Raw genomic sequence first — 21547 nt, 5'->3', positions numbered from 1 at the left:
CTGCGACTTGTGGACGCGTTTCTTAAATGTGCCCTGTGTTGTTTTCTTTGTGTTACAGAAGAATGAGGACTTGCTGCTGTCTCCGTTCTCTAAGCCTAAGCAGAAGCGCCATCGTTGTCGAAACCCCAACAAGATAGACATCAACACACTGACGGGGGATGAGAGAGTGCCTGTGGTCAACAGAAGGAATGGACGCAAGGTAAGCTAACACTGCCGCACTATCACTGCCTCTCCAAGATCGTCTCTTTGTTTCAGAAAAATGACATTTTCAACACCAACCTCACTTCATTTTCCTGTTTTCTAGATGGGCGGAGCCATGGCTCCTCCAATGAAAGAGCTTCCCAGGTGGTTGCTGGAGAACCCAGAGTTTTCGATTGCTCCTGATTGGACAGATATTGTCAAACAGTCGGTGAGTAACGAAGGCACAACCTACACTTGGTGATAATATAGTTAACTGAAGTTTTTACTTTAAAAAAATCCCTGTCTACACAGGGTTTCCTCCCTGAAGCGATGTTTGACCGCCTTCTGACCGGCCCTGTAGTCAGAGAGGAGGGCGTCCGCCGTCGGGGGCGTCGCCCCAAATCTGAGATCGCCAAGGCAGCTGCTGCTGCGCAGGCAGCTGCTGCAGCTCAGGCTGCACAGGCTTCACTGGCCACGGCTGCTTCATCAGCAGGTACGAACCAACCAACCGTCTGGCATTTGGATCAGGCAGGAGTGTGTCTCAGTAGACTGTGTGTTTGAACCCTCACTTACTGTATGTGTCTGTGTCTGCAGGAGGCATCAACCCTTTGCTGTTGAACAGTCTGTTTGGAGGGATGGACCTGTCTTCTCTCCAGAGCCTTCAGTCTCTCCAGTTGGCTGCAGGTCTGATGGCCTTCCCTCCTCCCACAGACCCCAAACAGGCCGCTGCCAATGCCGCCGCCGCTTCCATGCTGCCTCTCATGCTGCCCGGCATGGGAGGCCTTCCCAACATGGCCACCGCCCTACCCAACATGTTCAGCCTCGGCGGGCTCTTTGGTGGTAACCTGGCAACAGCCACAGCCGCTGCCCCAGCTCCACCCAACTCCACAGCCACCACCACAGCAGGCAAAACGAACGGAACAGCCGAAGGAGAGGGAGGAGACTGTGGCGAAACGGCAACAACAAAGAGGAAGAGGGAGGGAGAGGAGAGAGACGAAGCAGAAAACCGCAATGAGGCGGGAGAGGACGAGGAGGCAGCTGAGGGAAACGATGAAGGAGTGAAGAAGGCAAAGAGGAAGAAGATGGAGAAAGAGGATGGGGCAGAGAAAACTGAGGCATCCCTCAGCGAAGACGCCGTGGCGCCTCAGATCCCAGCTGCCGATTCGTCAGCAGAGGCAACCATCAACGGTGACGCTGCCACCCTGCTGGCTGCGGCTGGCATGTCTGCTAACACCCTGGCATTCAACCCCTTTCTTCTCTCCACCATGGCCCCTGGTCTCCTCTACCCGTCTATGTTCCTACCTCCAGGCCTTGGAGGGCTCAGCCTACCGGGCTTCCCCACCGCCTCCAACCTTGCTGAACTACAGAATGCAATGGCTGGAGCGCTGGGGGGCAGTGCTGGGACTCCAAATGTCCTAAGAGACCAAGAGAAGGAGGACAAGAAGGCAGATCTGAAAGCGGCAGCAGAAGAGGAGGAAGAAGAGGAAGAGGATGAAGAGGGAGGAGGAGAGAGTGACTTAGCTGAGGAGAAGGAGGGGGAGATGAGAAGTGAGGCTGATTATTCAGCTTTAGAGGATGGAGGGATGGGCGAGGAGGAGGAAGAGGCGGCGGCAGAGGAAGCAGCAGCATCTTCACAGAAGGACAAGAGTGACTGCTGAACTAAAATACAAAACTGACTGGCCTTGGACATTTCTTCACCTCCTCCACCCACCACGTTTACACGCCTCCACCAGAAATATCCAAACTATTATAAATTCTTTTTTTTTTTTCTTTGCATTGTTGTTGATGATTTACTTTCACTTTGTTGTTTTTTTGGCCAGTTATATTTCCTATGCGTCAGAGAGAACGAGGTTTGTGCGTGTTAAGTTAAATCTTTCTGATCGATAGTGTAGTCAGGGAAAATCCTCACAGCCGCTCGCCGAGTGCTCGGCTGCTCTTCAAAGACTGTTTCTTTTTGTTTGGTTGGCCTGTGTGCGCACACTGTGAACGGTGCACCCACGCTTCCCTCCCACAATCCCTCAAACAAGACTTCACAAGGGTTCCAGTAGTACTACTATTATTATTATTATTATTATTATTATTATTATTGTTATTATTATTATTGCTGCTTTCAGCTCTCAAATGTCTTTTTTTCTTTGCCTCCTCCTTTTTTCCTTTGTTTTTTCGTCTGGACTGTTTTGTTGTTGTCGGCAGCATCTCATCAAAACGAGAAGCATCCCCTGCCAACACTTTTTCCAGCGTTTAAGGGGTGTACTGCGAAGTTGGAAGAGCCTAAAGCCAGAAACTACACTGTTTTAGGAAGTCTGACACAGAATATTCAGTCAGTGAGATTCTTTTAATTATTTTGCATTGGTGTCAAAACCTTAATGCAGATTTATCATGTTTAAATTGATTGGTTTGAGGTTTATCATCTCTAATGTGTAGCCATCACCTGAGTGGTAGAATAACTACTTAACTGACTGTACATTAAGACGGATCACATTTTTGATCACTCACACAGCCTTAAGCAGAAAGGGTCATGGAAGAGTTGAACCGTCTCATTCAGGGTTTGAGGTTGCTTTGCAGTGCACCCCCGTGAGCTCAAAAGAAAAGGAAAACAGCATTACAGCTAACCCGACTGTCTGTCTGACAAAGCTGCTGCAAAAGGAATTGTGGGTAATGGAGTTGAGCTGTTCTGAGTAAGAACAGATTTTAAGTTCTCACATATCAGACCAGGTAGATGTGGAGGAGGAAACAAAACCAGACTGGCCTAAAGGAAGAAGAAGGAAAAAAGAAAAAAGCTCAGTCTCACACACTGACTTCCACAACACACACATCCAACACGTACTTGATCATTAGCTGCACACGCTCTTTCAGGTGTCCACCACTACACACTCACACTAACCCCTTTCTCTGTCATGTGACTGTTTCTGGGAGGACTGTTTCTCTTTGAGTGTACGTGTGTGTGCTTGTGTGCACGCTGAACCAATACTGTTAAACCCAGTCCCACACTGAATACCAGTCTCCGGTCTTTCCATTGCCACATCTCAAAACCTTCCTCCCGCTTCAAGGCGCCTGGTTTTGGCTCAGGGGGTGACGAGCGGGCTGGGTCTGACACCAATCAGGTTTTCTGATTGGTCCACTTCGAGCTGCTTAATCCAGGCGTCCTCATTTGGGAGGCTTCTGTAAATGGATTTTAGAGAAGTGGTCTACAACGGGATGCGATGCTTCAGGTTTATTCTTTAAAGGGGGGCAGCATGTTATAAATACTTTGTTTTTGTTCTCTTCACCTCCTCCCAGTAGTTCCAGGCCAAGTGCTGCTCCCTGGCGACCTTCACTTTAAAGACTGTTGCTTTAGTCACACACTGACACCAGGCCTGGCCAACGCAGGACTGAGACACATTTTTCAGCAGAGTTGGAAAATTGCATTTTCTATATGAAGTTCAACTCTTCTCACTGAGTATGTTTGAAATACTTGAAAAAGCGCAAGCGGTGCTTGATTTTCCGTTCCCCCCCTGAGGCCAGTTCAAGTGTCTGATATGAATCAAGTGCTGCGAGTGGTTCAGATATTTGAGAGTACATTCAAAGACACACACTGTGGCCAGGTCTTGTTTTTTTTTTTTTGTTTTTTTTGTTTTTTATTATTAAACATTTGCTCTCACAGCCAGCCCAGCAGATGCAGAGAGAGGGAAGTGGGTTAGAGGTGAGGGGAACACCTTCCCCATCAAAGATCCCCGTTCTCCTCTCTAACGCTGAGACAGCAATAACCAAGGCAGCTTTTGAATGTTCCAGCATCACTCTCCCAACACACACACACACACACACACACTATAAATAACCACAAGTGTCGTATGAATAGAAAAACAAAACTAAAACTGTAAATGATGACAAATAAGTACTGCAATCAATTTTGTCTCACGCTGTTCCTGTTGATGCACTGGTGTTAAAGAGTTAAAATAATCAGGTACCTTTATTACTTAGCTACTTTTCTTGAAAAAAGGACTTTTTGTTACTTTTAGCCAGCAAGCTGAAGAGCATTACCTCAATTCTTATCTAGCCTTGAAGTTTACAGACATACCATGTAAATGTTTTTTCCTCTTTTTTTTTTTTAAATGTTTTTTTTTTTTTTTTTTTTTTTTTTTTTGGTGTGTGTCTTTTGTTTTTTGTTTTTATTTCTTTTGTTTTTTGAGACATCATGTATGATGAATTGTAGCTATGATGCTTTTAATAAAAGTGAATCATGATATTCGCCTAGGAAACCAATCCTCAGCCTGTGTCTCATCATTTGCCTCCCTGCACTTGAATAAATGTTCAGGGTTTTTTTTTTTGTTTGTTTCTTTTCTTTTTCTTTTTTTTGTCTTTTATAAGAGCTTGTGTGAAGAAACTAATCTCTGGGAGTCATTACAGGAAGTTTTGTTTTTCCTTTACAAATGTTAAAAGCTATAGTGTTGACCTTTGAGTAAAATTAAAGTTGGTACCAAAAAAGGGCCTCACTTATAAAAAGTTAGACATGTTTTTGTTTTTTGAGGACTTAAATGAAAGCTGAAGGGACCAAAATATAAGATTAAAGTTTGTGGGGTTTCTTGGTTTTTTAAATGGGACTCTTGTGAACACGCCACCAGACTGAGGACCTGTCCAGGGTGTGCCTGGCCCGACAGCTGGTGTAGGCTCCAGTCCAGTGACCACGGATTGGTTAAATGTAAGAAGATGGATGTGAAAGCCACTATAGTAGACTCACAGAAAATTAGCGCTTTAATAAAAGTCCTGATTTCTAGCACATAAAGTTGAATCTAAAGTAGAATTCCCTTTGCAAAACTGATTGATGCTACTGAGATCATCATCCATCCAGCTGCAGCCTTTGGCCTTTTTTGTCAAACTAAGGCCCGGTGAGCAATTCTCTCATTTTGATCTCATCTCACCATAATTTTATCATCTGCTCAACTCTAACCGTTGCAGCTGATGCTAATTCTCTGACCAGCAGACTGCTTGGATATTAGATGAAATATACGTACAGTACCATGAGTGTGAATACAGTTTGTACAGTGTGTCACTAAAGCCTTAGAAACCTCTTAGTTGCCCCTAGAGGATCCAGTGGTCATTACACACGAGTGGAACAGATCAGAGAGGTCAGACCTTTGGTTGGATGAAGATGCTGGGATCATACAGGAGTGTGAGTGCAGAGTGTGACACCATAAATGAGGAAAATACTCAAAGTTTAACATTTCAGGTCAAGTGGAGGTGAAATAAAGGAACAGGAAACTCTAGCTGTGTGTCTGGGTGTGTGTACCACTCCGGCCAGGCATCAAAAATGGCCTCTCTCCCACTGGAGCTGCTGACAAAACACAAACCGACAGCAAGACCCAACTGTCTCCCTCTGTGCGTGTGTGTGTCTGTGTTTCAGTTAATGGACAATAACATGTAATGTTTTGGCTGTTCTTTTTCATGCTGTGAAATTAGGCATTTATTACTACACTGCATTTCAGTTCTCTCTTATGGTGATAGCACAGCTAAAGCACAATGTGTTTAATAAAGTCAAATAAATGCTAATACGGTTAAAAGCTCTCCAGCCATCAGTTGCAGGTTTGCTTTAACCCTTTTCTACTAAATTTCCTACTAAATTCAACTCATATAAATGTACCGCAGTTTTTTGACAAAAGTAAAACCACTTATTAGTGGTATTGTACTATCCAGAGAGGGTAAACCATATGTTTTTGCTCTCGCCTAAATACAGAGATGAGAGGAGAAATAATGTCTGTCTCCTGAATCCAAACTGGGAGCTGGTTCCACAGAAGAGGAGCCTGAAAGCATCAACTACAGCTGCCTGTGTTGACACACCCGTTGATGAAAGCATCTTTAATTGAAAGCCTTAAAAAATCTAATTGGATTAGTTATTTAAAAAAACACACACACAACCAGTCATGAAAGCTAAACTATCCACAGCAGCTGTTCATACTATGCCGTAAATACACTAATTTAATGCTGTTAAACTGGAGATTTTGACATGAGGGTCTGTGGGGATTGAATGGCTTTTGGAGCCAGCCTCAAGTGGCCACGAGTAGAAACTACAGTTTTTTCACTTTTCAGCCACTTGATTAAAATTTTAGCGACAATATGATTTTTGATGCGACCTTTACGGTAAACATCAGTACTTCCATACCAATATCTCAGAGTTAATACTGACATAATCAAAATCACTCATGCAATTCTTTAAAAAGTTGTCCAGACTGGATTGAATGAAAGTCAACAGGATATCATCACATTTTTAGTTAAGCAAACATAAGTGTGTAAGCGAGGGTGTGTTTACTCTAGCAGAGGGTAGAGAGAGGTGGGTCTCTCACTCGCTCTCCTCTCTCTCTGTGTGACAGACGTCTGGCTTAATCGCCTTGCAGGAGGAAGTGGGACGTGAAATCCACCAGCCGTCCCATGCCCCCTGCCCCTCTCACACACACACTGAATTACCAACTCAGCATGCAGTCTTGTCTTCTTTCCTCATTTCTCCTTCCAGGAAATCGGGGGGAAGTGTTTTATTTTCTGTCCACCTACTGAAGGTCATTGTTAAAATATGAAAATTATCAAGCAGGGTTTTAAGATAAAAATAAAGTCTTTTGATGCATGTGGCATGTACTCTACTGTATACATATATCATTTCAAGCTTTGATGAAATAACTTTACTTGCTGCTTTCTGACTCTGCTTCTTTACATTATCAATAAACACAACAACTGAGGAAATCCCCACTTTAAGCAGTGATTTCAGAGGGATCTACAGCCTGAAGCAGCTCTGCTGTCATTGTGGCTCTGTCTCAATTTATATCACTTGTCATTGTCTTGCCAGGTTCTGCTCTGCCAGCAAATTTCCTGTGAATTTGCCCAGATTACCGAATATCCGTCTAACATACTGCGCAACATGCTAGTCATAATCCAGATATCAAATCAGGAGGGAAAAGCGAAACAAAAACAAGACAAAAAATGTTCTTTTCTTTTTTTTTATGTTAGGATGTAGGATCGAGGGTTGTTGGAGGGCGAGAGGTGATGTCCCCATATGTGGACGCCAGGTCCTAGGAGGTTAAGGTGAATGGCTGGTTTCTCTCCTGTCCACAAAATGCTTAACCAGAATGTAGGGAAAAATATATTTAATGCGCATGCAGTAGAATTTCAGCAACATCCACAATCACGTAAAGTCTGTGCTCGGACCGTTGTCGTGGTTGTAGCCGGGTATTGTGTACAGCAACCGTGGAGAATAAAAGATGAAGCTGAAAAGCATGAAAATGTGGACGGGTCTGCCATGTGATGATTACAGTCTGAGATTTTTTTCTTGTTCAGCTCTGTACAAGAAATGAATTTAGATTTTTGCATAAAATTGCAAAATCCACAAAAGCGAAGTGAGGACAAGTAGATGGTGTGCTTCCATTTCAGTTTTTCTCAAAGTGATGGAAGAGAAAAAAACAAGGAAACAAGCAAAAACTCAATAGAGACAATATTAATAGAGGCAAGGTGAGGTTTAAAATTGAACTCCACGTGCTTACCGTACTCAGTTAAAGGATGAATCCTTCGCTCTCCCCAACCGGTTGGGGAGCCCTCCCTGAGCCTGGTTCTGACGGAGGTTTTTTCCTGTTAAAAGGGAGTTTTTCCTTCCCACTATCGCCAAAGTGCTTGCTCATAGGGGGTCATATGATTGTTGGGTTTTTCTCTGTATCTACTGTTGTAGGATCCACCTTACAACATAAAGCACCTTGAGGCGACTGTTGTTGTGATTTGGCGCTGTATAGATAAAACTGAGTTGAATTGAAAGTCAAAGCTCTTGTTTGCACAGCTGGCAACCCCAAAGCAATAATTTTAAAGAAAAAGTTCCTACTTTGTCCTTCTTCAGCTTAATACTTTCTATCACGTAGGACTTTCCTTTTTGTGTTGTGAAGCAGTGAAAACTAAAAACATTTGAAATGTTAGAGAAGAAGCATTTCTGAAAAGCACGACACTCTGAAGATCCAGAAATGATCCAGTTTGATTCAGCTCTACAGATTCCATTTCTGTGAAGCCCACGATGCAAAACTAACTGACTATTCATTATCTAAGAGAAAAAAAGATCAAAGTTTGTCATTGGGGTATTGTGACCATTATATGCTGATTTTACACTTGAAAGTTTACCCGAAAAGGATCTTTTCGGGTAAACTTTTTTTTTTCCACTGAATTGTCAAAAAGGATATCAATAGATGTTCCTCTAAGTCAGACGCATTACTCTGACAGATTTTGCTGTTGAAACTGATACTGATGCTCAAAAATATAGAAAGAAATCACTGAATAAGATATTGTGTGTGAGGGGTATGGTGAGAACACTTCTCAGATTTGACTGATCTTACGGACTGACACTGTTTAATTTCCAATTTCAAAGAAGTGGGGGATAGTGAGCATTTAAAACCAGCATTGTCATCAATTTTATACTACTAAAAGTAAATAAAGTAAAAAAAATCAGAACAAATACACTTGAGAAGCCACGGACTGGAAGCTTCCTGTCCTGGCCCTTTTATTTTTCTTACTCTTTCATGTGTGAGTGTGCCCTGTCCAGATGAATCTCTCTCCACTCGGCTGGATGTGTCACTTCCTGCTCTCTGCGGTTGTCATGGAGAGGCCAGGCCTCCAGCGATAAAGAGCCATCTGCCGTCAGCATGACCACCTACAGCCCAACCGCCATCACAGCAACCATGATTGATAGCCCCCAGAGAGTGACAGAGTGAGTGGAGAGAGGATAAGATAAAAAGGGAGGAGAGAGAAGTGAGGAAGGCAGGGAGGAGGGGGAGAAAAGAAGTGGAAGACAGAGTGGGTGTGAGAGAGGAGGAGAGAGAAGAAAAAGAGGGAGAAGGAGGAGGATAGAGAAAGAGACAGGTCCAGATGTCCCCCTGTTTGCTCTGGGGTATTAAGTTTCTCTCTCTCTGTTTCCAAGGGAGACAAATGGCTGAAACGTGACATTGGGAGCCAGTGCATCAATTGCCCGTGCGCACACACACACACACACACACACACACACACACACACACACACACACACACACACACAGATGACTGTATGTATCTTTGTGAGGACACTCATTGACATTATTCCTTTTTGCTGCTACTAACCCTAAAACCTAACCATGTGCACAGCCCTAACAATAACCTAATTCTAACCTTAGTCACCAAACCAAGTCTGAACCAAAATGTCCTTGCTCTGATGGTCGAAAACTCAAACTGGTCCTTGTGCAAACACACAGACATACACACATGCATGGAGAACAAAGGTGTGCATCGAACCTCACTTCCTCCTCGTGTCTGTGTCTGACATAATGACAGTTTTGTGCAACAAATATGTTTTTCTGAGTTCTAAAATGTTTCTGTCAAAAAATTAATGTTTCCCGATTGATCCATCCATTTTCTTCCACTTATGAAATTCAGAGTCGTGAGTTGGCTGGAGTCTATCCCAGTCAGAGGGGAAGAGAAAGGGTCCAGCTCGGACAAGTTGCCAGTCTATTGCTGGGATAACACAGGGACAACATTATTGATGCAGCAAATTTACAGCAAATTCAGAATAATCAATTAACTACTTGATTTGGATTTTGTAGCTGTTTGTGGTCATGGACCAAATTTGAAGGCAGGGTGAGTGGGGTGTAACTGAGCAAGCGTCCCAGATTTTAAGCCCTATGGGAGTGTCGCCACAAGGGTCGTGGGCCCCCTGTTGATCCTCTTCCTGATCACACGAGCCATGGTGTAAAAACGGTTGTGGGTCACAATCAACCAAGAGTTGGTGCCCACTCACATCCTGGGCCATTTGACCTCAGTAAATCACATGATAAGGTGGGGCTCTTGGGGACACTCCCATAGGGCTTAAAATCTGGGACTCCACCAATTGCTCTTAGAACTGAAGAAGTTGAAACGTCTTCAAGGAAACTTAAAGAAGTCCAGACGCTTTTCTTTCCAAGCTCCTTAGACAATGAAGAGACCCATGGGAGGCCCCGGGGCAGACCCAGGACACGCTGGAGAGATTATATCTCTCGGCTGGCCTGGGAATGCCTTGGTGTTCCCCCGGATAAGCTGGAGGAGGTGGCTGGGGAGAGAGAGGCCTGGGCTTCTCTGCTTAGGCTGCTGCCCCTGCGACCTGGCACTGGATGAAGTGGAAGAAAATGGATGGATGGATGAGTTGAATTGAATACTGGAAGGAAGGGTTAGTTTGTGTTGTAGGAGACCCCGGGATAGACCCAGAGCTTGCTAGAAGAATTATATAGCTCATCTGGCATTCCCCAGGAGGAACTGAGGTCCTCTCCTCTCCAATGTCAATCAACTGAAGAGTTGCTGAGAAACTTCATTCTGATGGAGGGTGAAGGACCACTGTAATTTCTGAGTAGTGCTCATAACTTGGATAAAAGTGTGTTCACTACAGTGAGATTTGTATTACATTTGTAGATTTTTGAGTAGCTGGTTATCAAATAAAGGTGATAAAGGTGATAAAAATTAGAGACGCGTATGGATGATGGTATGTGCGTCTGACACCAGAGCTTAGGGCTTACATTTCACACAGCAGTCTCGTTATTCTACTTTGTGCTCTAATTTGATCCAGTTCAGGAGTTTTGTGTCCGATTGAGAAATTCCCGTAAATGGACTGGTAAGACGAGCAGCCAAACCAGTGTGAAACAGCTGAATGCTTTCCTGTAAACATTCATCTGGCTGCATTACCACAATTTTTTACTGTGACGACCTTCAGCTGTCTGCGGTGACTCATGACCATTTCAGCAGTATTATCTAATAATTCATTTTAGATTAAAACAGAACAATGTTTAATGTCTCCTCATCACAACTAAATCTGTTATATATATGTAACTGTATCTGTGTGTGTATCTCAAAGAGACCAGTTTGATTAATTCCTCATGTATTTCTGAGTCTGGTCTCATTCTGTTCCATTCAGTTCATCTCCTCATCTGAATCAATAGAGATATGAGTCAGCCCTGTGTGGTCTGCAGCGGAATACAAGATTCTCACTGGGCCGGTGTCTGTGTGTGTGTGTGTGTGCATGTGTGTGTGTGTGTGCGCGCACACACATGTTTGATCACCACAAACTGGAGAAATATGACCCAGAGTGTCTGGGGTCCATCCATTTCAAGCAGTGGCTGCTGATGGCACCATGTCAATCTGTCACTTAATAACTCTGAGGTCATCACTTACCTCATCCTGACATCAAGTATCAATTGGCTGAAAGAGGGGTGATGGACTGATGAAAGAGTACACAGGTGGAAGGATGGACAGATGGATGGATGGATAGCCATCTGAAGGTGGAGGTAATCTCATTCATATAATTTGGTCATTACATATAACTTCATCAGTGCTGCAGTTCAATCGATAATTACGAAGGCAAAGCATTAAATGTGACATTGAAGGCACGTGAGATGTAGTTTTCATTACTATGCTGACTTACACATTCACTATACTTAACTACAACAACACAGAATAATTGCATAACAATGACTGTTGTTTTACAAGTACAGACTGATGTAGCTAACGTGACCTTACCTCAAAATCACTCCACATATTTGGAAGTAGGTGAAGTGCTATAGCATGGTTAGTAAGCTGCATCCATAAGCTGTAATGATGCAACACACACAGAAACATACTAATTAGTGCTGAGTGATAAAGTACTAGAATTTCGCTCACAAAGACTGAAGCACAAACTACTTCACAGCAGGCCATATCATTTTTCAGACACAGAACAATGTGTCTGCATATTATAGCTATGTACTGTCACAAGGGGGCAGTGTTGAAAATATGTGGACCGATCGATAATGTGCACTATTATTGTTTAAGTTTCTGCTGTTGTTAGTTCTTTAAGCTTTGCCCTTACTTTGGAGAAAACAGTTGTAAAAGGCAAAAATAACAACAACAACAAAACAACTTCTTTTGTGGGGATAAAATTTTAAAGGACGTTCAACTATCCACAGGTACCATTGACTGTGCTTCTATGTGCTTTGTTGTTTTAAGGAGTTTTATGCTCTTTGCTTTTCATAGTCCCTTACCTGTTCAAGCCAGCTTTTTAATGAGTCAGTAAATCTCTGGGCATTGGTGGCTGAAATGGGAACAGACACGTAATGCAGGTAATATACATACATTTTCTACACGGGTTTGCATCAGACTAGGGGAGCTGGAGTCCAGTACAATAGACAATGCAGAACTGAGAGAGTTGAAGGATCGGCTCTTCCCCAGAACTGTTTTCTAATATAAAGAGTCAGTGTTTGTTTGTTTTTTGTTTTTTTTACTGGGATCCAGTATGACAGCATCATACACACTGATTTGAGTGTCACTGATCCATGTATATGGGCTGTGTGTGTGCCGGTTCTCCTGCTCTCTCTTTTAGCTCACTGACTAACGACCTACACCCACTTCACCCTCCAACCATGTGTCCCCTCCCCCTCACCCCAGGACTGACTGAAGAAAATGGAGGAGGAACAGATCAGGCACAGATCTGTGGATCATCAACATCACTGAGCACACATACCAAGGAGGGAGGGGCTCTGAGGTCATCACGAAGGCTACATGTTATCAGTCAGCTGGAAATGTATACAGCTCTATGAAATTTCTTTCTTTCTCCCTCCCTGCCTCGCTCATTTCCTGGAGCTTAAATCAATCCCAGCATGCACTGACAGGCAGGAAGGCCACTGTTCAGGCACACAGAGCTAACACAGATAGACATGTATCTCTGGAGAAATTAGCATCTGCAGTCCACCTGACGTTGTTTAACTCATTAAGATGGACAGATTCTGCATTGGATAACAAAAAAGAAAAGAAAAAAGCGCACTGCCTGTCATTTTTAAGGCAAATGCTTTGTATAAATGCTTCATTTTCAATGTTTTTTTCAGATTGGTCACAGTGTACAGCAGGTTTTACTCCTTATGTTTAATAGCTCATTTGCATAATGGCAGGAGATCATACTGAAAAAAGAGGAACTTAGGAGGCAGTGGTCCTATCATAAAACTAAGGCCCTGTCATAAAACAACACAAAGATATGTTAATGTGGGCTCACCAACCTGAATTTCAAAGGATAGGGTTACTCAAAAGATAATTACTCTAGGTTTGCCATTTTGGTTTTATTTGTGTGCTATACCCTCAGTACTGACGAGCTAGTTGACTAAAATAGAAAATGAATGCTGGATGAGTTCAATTTAGCTGCATAGTACCTAAACCAAAAAAGCTCAAAACAGCTGTTTGAAACAGATGATATCATATTATATACTAAGATTAAGTGTTGTGATGAAGTTTAAAGGGATTCAATGATTGTAAAGTAACAGAATTGTAAAGGTTACTAATGACCCGCTTATGACCTCCGACAGTAAACTCACCTCTTTGCTTGTCCTTGTAGACCTACGTTCAGCATTTAATACCACTGACCATAATATTTTACTACAGAGATTAGAACACACCATAGGTATTAAAGGAATTGTGCTACATGGATTAAATCATATATTTCTAATAGTAAATGAGGAGTATTGTTTACACAGAGAAGTTAGTCAGTGTGTTCCACAGGGTTCTGTGCTTGAACCAATTCTATTTACATTAAACATGCTTCCCTTATGCAATATTATTAGATGGCACATGCTATGCAGATGACGCCCATCTTTATCTATTCATTGATGACACACACCAATTACTTATACTACAGGCATGTCCTAAAGACATTACGGCCTAGATGACCTCTAATTTCTTTTTCCAAAATCAGAAACATTTGGGGTTATTCTATTCAGCCCTAAAAATTTTAGAAACATGGTGTCAAACATGGTGACCTTGGCTTCAGCAACACAGTTTTCTTTTCTTTTTTTGGTTTTTGGGTTTGTTTGTTGTTGTTGTTTTTTTTTACCAGGATATGTCCCTCAGTGTGCATATTAGTGATGTTGAAAAACTAGTTCACACATTTATTACTTCAAGGCTGGACTACTGTAAATACTGTAAATCATCGTTATCAGGTTGTTCTATATTTCCACGTATTTCTCCCATATTAGCTTCTCTTCACTGGTTCCTGTTCAGAATTTAACTTAAAATCCTGTCTCTCATACACAAAATATTGAATAGTCAGGTCCCATCTTTTCTTAAAGACCCCATAGTACCATATCAAACTGAAAGAGCTCTTTGCTCTTAGATTCAGGCTTGCTTGTGGTTCCTAGGATATTTAAAAATAGAATAAAGCCTTCTTCTCTGGAACCAGCTCTCAGTTGTGATTCAGGAGACAGACAGGCTTTCTACTTTTAAGATTAGGTCTTAAAAATTTCCTTTTTGATATTGCTTAAACTTAGGACTGAATCAGGTAAACCCTCCCTGCTCAATCCATTAGGGGTTTCCCATGATTGGATTGAGCATTTCTTCTTCACGCCTATTTCACTCTCCATGTGTTTATGCAGCACAACTGCATATAATCATTATATATTAGTATTTCATTTTAAACTCTGGGGCTGCCTCCCACGTGTATCTTTTATCCTATCTCCCTTCCATTTTTCTCTTTCCCCTCACACCCAACCAGTCATGTCAGATGACTGCCCTCCCTGTGCCTGGTTCTACTGGCAATTCCTTCCTGTTAAAAGGGAGTTTTTCCTTCCCACTGTAGCCAACTTGCTCATAGAGGGTCATGTGATTGTTGGGGTGTCTTTCTAATATTTTAGGGCCATTACCCTACAACATGAAGTTCTTCGAGGTGACTGTTGTTAGACTGTCACCTCAGAGGTGAAAGGGCACTATATAAATAAAAATTTGATTTAACAGAAAAGTTAGTAAGAGAAAATGATCATAAACAACTACTCAAGTTGTGACATGAAACTGGAAGTCTAGATTATACATCTATAATTTTTTGACAATATTTATTGTCTATATCATACACTATATTGCCAAAAGTATTCACTTACCCACCCAAATCGTTGAAATCAGGTCTTGACCGCAAAATCAGGCGCCTAGGCATGCTTCTATGAACATTTGTCAAAGAATAGGCCACTCTCAGGGGGACTATGCTGTAGAAGCTGAGCTTCATTCACCTATTGTGAGTAGCACATTCTTTAAAATGAAAAAGTAACGCCTCTGACAAAGTAGTGATGTCCTGAAGTTCTTTCAACATTGTCCAGACACCATGTGTAAAAAGGCTGAGGTTACATACTGTGGAACATCAGTTAGCGTTCCTTCTGACTCAAGAAAGCAAATAGAATTGCACCTTCAAATTTGCATGATGTATTACTCTTTTTTTTAAAGTTCGTCACTGGTCACTGGATTGCTTCTAATACTGCATTTGTAGACTTCATGTTGATACACAGTGAACATTTTCCCAAATCCAAAGGGTAAAAGGGTACACTTTATGTTCAAGGCTGAACCAGTTTGCTTCCAAATGTAGCTTTTTGAAAAAAAAATTTTAATGCTCGTTTTTGGACATATAGCAAAATGTTGTTGATACAGCCAGACTGTCAGAGGCTTAAATTATAATATTTTGAGAAAACTGAGCATACAAATGCTATAACAAAAAGAAGAATGAAGCAAACATTTATTGATATCAAATGACATTAGATATTGCTACAGTTTTAGAGAGTGCTGTGGTCTTCATGTGTAACTGGCAGGAAAAACATCACTAGACAAGAAATTGATAAACACATTTGTAGAATCCTGATTTTATACTAAAATGAACTACATTTGACAGTGCTGAAGTTACAAGTCGTGGTTTAAAGCTAAATAAAGTGTAAGAGTCTGATGGGTGAGTGATGAAATGATAAAGTAAGTCCGGTTAACGAACAGCCCATAGAGCGTCAATATGGCTAACAGAGTTGCCACATTAGCTGAACGCCTCCTGTAGAGTTCATCAAAGCAGCACCTGGATTAAAGCTACGTTCACCATCTGCACTGGGCAACAGTTGTCTAATGAACTCATCCTGGATACGCTCACTCATACTGTAAGTCTATCCCTCTCTATTCTTCTTCATAAATACACACGCTTATATGCATCCACTGCATCCATCATGCAATGAAGGCTCTGTTATGACACACATTAGGAGATCCTTAATGAGATGCAGACAAAAAGAATGACTCGTACATTTGAGTAGTCTAGTAAAATATCGTTTTGAGTTTAAGGTTTTCCACTGCAGACAGTGACTGGTGCCTGCGGGACTTGGCTCACAGTGACCTCTACCGGACGACATTAAAACTGCATTTAATATTAACGGTATTTTCTTTCCCTCTCACTGATATGGGTTAGTAACATGAGATTCTACACTTTTGCTAATCATTTTTATATCATCACTGTAACCGCAGAGTAATGCAAAAATGAAAAAAAAAATTGTGGAGCTGAAAGACTGAGCTAAAATTTATGACCCTGAAATTGGTGGACATTTAGCGTTGTGTCATCACAATTATTTCTGCATTTGCCTTATGGATGGCTGCATTCCCTACAGAAATAATTAATTTGGAAAGATCTCTGGCTTCCCATTTTAGAACTTGTGCCTCAGTTTCTCTGTCCCTGTCTTCCTCTGTGCATGTCACCCAGAAATCAATCTCAGTACACCATGTTAAAGGATCAAATTCCTAAAATACATTTGGAGAGGAGAAGCGGCTTCCTGAAGGAGGCATAACCAAGACTGCACAGGGCATTTGCAGTGTTTTTACCTGTGACTCATGAAAGAGGTGTGACACACTGGCCGGGTTTTACAAATAATGATGGGAGGATGACTCAATTAAAAAAAAACAACTAAAAAAAACAACTAGTGCTTTTTATTAATAAGTTGCTTTAATTTTTTAAAACTCAAATCAGATAGTATGTATGTACCCCTAAAGACAGAGGTTGAACACTGTAGCTCTTGACATCTGAGACCATAAATACATAAATAGACTGTAAGAAAACCGTGGATAGATGATGTGGCTGTGCAATACATTATACTTAACCAACATTGCTTTAAAGTGAAGCTCAAAGGCAACAAATTGATTGATTGATTGATCATACTTTATTCATCCCGAGGGAAATTGGGTTAAGACTGCCAGCCGTGCCAGCGCCATCTTACCCTTCCGACCATACATACATTACACAAACATCAGATGGGGAAGACAGGTCAGAGGGGTGTAACATGAAAAATGCACAACATGAGGAAAGATAAGGAGAAAAAATAACTTCCCCCCCCAGACTGAGCTCCAACAGGGAGATCAGTTTGAGAACAGAAAAAAACACCTCTGCACATAGCACATGAAAACTCTTAATACACCAAAGAAACACATGGCAAGCAACAGGGATGGGTAAAGGGTGAGAGACAGCCAGTGTAGACAGTGCATCCGGGCCTGCAGCATAAACGCTGGTCTCCTTGATCCACCGTTAGCATCGGAGGGAAATAAGCATTGAAGGCGTTTGGAGGGGGAGGGGGGATGAGTGTATATCTGCATTTGTATATATATATGTCTGTGTGCGTGTGTGTGTATGTGTCCAGAGTTCAGCTGAGACAGTGTCCTTCGCCCTGCCAGGCTTAGTAAACAGTCTTCCAGCCAACCCAGGTGGCCTTGCATAGAATGGGAAGAACAGTCTAAACACAGTCCATTATCAGGGTGTTGCTGTTCAGCTCCACCCTTGAGACCGCAGCTGGCGCCAAAGGGAAGCCTCATTTTGTGGAATGATTGGGAGGGACTAAGATATTTGGTAAGTTTATTAAGGGTATCCAGGCCTGTGATGCTTTAATTCAGCCCATTATTCTTCAAATCTGTCATTTCCCAATCCTTAGGATAGGAAAAAGTTTTTGTCCCTTTGAATTTCTTAGGTTTTCCATATTTTTAACACTTAAACATTTCAGATCATCAAACAAATTTTAATATTAGGCAATGATGACCAGAATAAATACAAAATGCACTTTTTAAAACATAATTTTATTGTTTAATTCTTAAGGGAAAAAGCTCACAAGGGCAGAGAGAACCATGGGCTCAAGAACTTGTGGTCATTAGCCTCCTCTGCAGGAGTCCAACCCTGAACCACACTCATGTTTTACAGTCTGAGTCGCATCATAGATGCTATTATACCCAGCTGCCGTAAGATTGTCTGGAAGTGGAAGTGTCTGCATCCCAACTAAAATTAACTGAGGCAGCAGAAAAATGCAGCCACTTGAGGAGAAGCATATTTCCAACCCAAGAAAAGACCTGCTGCCTTTGCGTTAGCAAGCTTTATATCAAGGTTCGAGTGAGCGGCTGGTGTTGTTTTTAGTAAGACCAAGGTATTATCCCTACCACCACATCAACCTTATGATTGTGCCATAGATCCTTTCCCAGGTACCCCTTTGCCACCTAGCTGGCTTTACAACCTGTCTCGACGGGAAAGAGAGGCCATGGAAAACTATATTCAGGAATCACTGGCAGCCGGCATCATCCACCGCTCTTGTTCACAGATGCAGGTTCTTTTTTCGTGTCCAAGATGCTTAGCATGCTCATTCCATATCCAGTGTGTGCATCCAGTGTGGGTGTCCAGTGTGTTTACCCACACTGGATCCAGTGTGGATACTAGATGTCCACACTGCCAGACGCAAAGGCCGAGCTGCTTGGCCTATGCGTCTGGTGGGGCCTTGACCAGGGTGCCGTGTATATATGTTTGCTACAAAGTCACTGTGGTGTTTCAGTTGCACTGTCTCCTCACGGGGTGTCTTAAAGAATATGTAACAGAATGGAGAGAGAGTCTCGATATGATAGAGAACGTATGGTTACTCTGTAACCTTGGTTCTCTGAGTGAGTGACTATCTCTCCAGCTTCAGGCCGCTCAGAGACATGTTTCGATCAAACTATCACTGGTTTCACATCTGAACAGCTGTTTTATGCTTAAGCTGTAGGGCGTGGCTGAAGCTGGGCCATGCCCTGCTATGATTCCAGCTCGTGCTCAGCTAACCTCTAAAAATACTCATGGTCAGCCCAGCTAGTTGCAAGAATACCACACAATCCTCAATATCAGAGGCACGTTACAGCAGTTCTTCCCAGTCCTTTCTCCAAACACATCACGTCTTTACAAAGTTGTGCACTGGAAATGTGTAAGCTTCAGGCTCAGTCAACACTCTCCTAGCGTGGACAACCTGTGGCCAGATGGGCCACTTTCTGCTGGTCCTCTTGTGGCACGCCTCCCAAAGAAGAGCTGTCTCTTTTGCCTCCCAAATGGCTCTTAGTTTATTATCATCTGTAGCCTCATATTTTAGCTTTACTTGGCAAATATGAATGCTTTATGTGCTGATAAACACTTTTTCATATATGGTTTTTTTTATAAGAAGCCCTATAATTTCCTAATTCTGTGTATTTCTTCTGTTACAAAAGCAGGCATTCTTACTCTTGTTTAATATTGTAATCAAACTTTTAATTTTAATTTAACACAAAGACAAAACACTGCAAACAAACACACAGAACAGAAACAGAACCAAACTCGGTAGCCAAACAGTATGTCCTCAGTGCAGGCTGACATTCAAAAAACTGACATGCCTCAGCTTGGATGGGCTGATTTGGTTTCTTCTCTTATGTATCTGCTTCTTCTTTAAACGGGAGCCACATGCTGCTTCGTTTACGGGTGTCAGTCATATTTATGTGTTTTTGCGATGCACTCGCACCCTCTTCCTCTCCGCTGTCCTCCGTTTCACTTACTGACTGAGGGGGTAGTGAGGTGCGTAGCGATCCTGAAATATTGATATTTCCATTACCAGCGTTTCATGTTGCAGGATCAATGAAATATCAATATCTAATAATTTCATTAGATTTTTAAAAAAAATTTTTTTTTCTTTTAATCATAAATATGACATACAGACAAAAGTAAACTCGGCAATCAGGGCTTTGGGGGTGCTGAGCACCAGAAGAGCTGCCCAGCCAAGGAAGATAAACTTTACTTGTCACAATGAGACTTCTTCCCCATCTCTGTCAGTCCCTGCATCCCTAAATGTCTCCAGTTGTCCCGAGTTCTCTGACTGTCTCCTTGGTGCATTTAAACCCCTGTTCCTCCCTGTCCTCGTCGACTGTTATCTTCGTCTCCGTTATCAGTCATCATAATTTTACCATCTCTGTGCAAGTCTGCAAACTTCTTTATTAAATAATAAGATTCTTAAATTCATCAAGTCTCAAAACATGAGATCACTGTTTTGTACATTTTAACACAATTTAATAAGCATATGCTTCAGCCAATACCTTTTGATTAGCCTTGTCTCGGTTTCTTGCTTTGTGGTAGATCTTTATTCTGTTTTCACTGAGATATTTGAATGCTAATCAATAAATCAATATTCAATTCTAAAAAAAAATTTCTAATCCCCACATTTGCGAAAGAAAAGCAACAGTTTTTTAAAAAGTATGTATCAAAACCATCCAATCTGACAAAGGTTATTTAAATGCTGCAAAAGAAGAATGGATTAGAATAAAAAAAAAACATATCCTAACCTTAATTACTGGGGGAGAATAATGAATGATGCTCACAGTGAGTAAAAAGTAAACTGAGTGCATTTTTTTGGACAGAGATTCACTTTTAAAGTGTATATATAATATAATACAGATACATAAAAAAAACACACTCCAAAAATAGAAGAGTCCTTGAAATGTACAAAATATTAATTTTAAAAAAATTATAAAAATGGAGACAACTGTGCCTATGGTACAATGTATGAAAAGATCTTTACTGCAGATACTACTAATATGGCTCTGCAGATTTTTTCTTTTATTTAGCTCACCTTGAGGTTGGCAAATCTAGCACTGTTTGGTGGTCAACTCTCTCAAGCAGTTTAACAGTTTCTGTTTTGCCCGTCACTATTCCCTGTCTGTTTTCTTACCTGATTCTTCCTGACCTTGTACTTTCCCCTCTCCCTCTTTGGACTGACAATCATACACAAATAGATTGTATTAGATGAAAAAAGTTAAATTAATATGAAAAAAATACTATTGAAATCACTAATATAAAAGTCCCCTCTCAGTGTACTTTCAACCAACAGGCAAATAACCAAACACAAGAACATCTAATAAAAGATATAAATACTGAAACACTGATCCAACATTATCCTTTATTGACGGATAATTTGATCTTACACTTTTAACTGAATGAAAAAACTTCCTCATATCCATTATGAACCTGGCTGTCTCTCTGAACACACACACACAACAGGAGTTATAAGGCTAATGGGAATGCAGTCAGTTAGCTGGTAAGTACCTTGGGTTTAATATCGGCACATATGACAGAATAACCGGCATCTCTCATTCCTTTTCAGACAGGACAGTGGTAACAACAGCAGGCAACAGACACTTTTAAGTTTTAATAGGCTGTATACATTTCAATGGGAGCAACAGGACGGTCAAATGTCGCTTATTTTACTACAGAGTAGGACGAATTGTAGGGTAGCAAACATCGTCGGAAAACACGTTTTCAACACAGCAGGTTACCGGGT

General features: G+C 41.7%; 1 protein-coding gene across 1 annotated transcript in view; it reads left to right on the top strand.

Annotated features, from left to right (window-relative positions):
• The window catches only part of chd7 (chromodomain helicase DNA binding protein 7), a 72232-nt gene extending 67810 nt beyond the window's left edge, over positions 1 to 4422 (top strand). Inside the window, exons 38-41 of the mRNA XM_085439989.1 lie at positions 59 to 199; positions 305 to 409; positions 493 to 673; positions 775 to 4422. Of these exons, the coding sequence (XP_085296115.1) occupies positions 59 to 199; positions 305 to 409; positions 493 to 673; positions 775 to 1838 (1491 nt within the window). The 3' untranslated portion in view covers positions 1839 to 4422. The remainder of the gene's footprint in view (positions 1 to 58; positions 200 to 304; positions 410 to 492; positions 674 to 774) is intronic.
• The last annotated feature ends 17125 nt before the right edge of the window (positions 4423 to 21547 follow it).

The sequence above is a fragment of the Copadichromis virginalis genome, linkage group LG18 (genome assembly GCF_057382275.1).
Source record: "Copadichromis virginalis isolate Kocher_CV1m ecotype Utaka linkage group LG18, C_Virginalis_male_GT1.1, whole genome shotgun sequence".
NCBI classification, from domain to species: domain Eukaryota; kingdom Metazoa; phylum Chordata; class Actinopteri; order Cichliformes; family Cichlidae; genus Copadichromis; species Copadichromis virginalis.
Note: the sequence above shows the minus strand (reverse complement) of the source record. Positions and strands in the feature narration are given on the sequence as shown.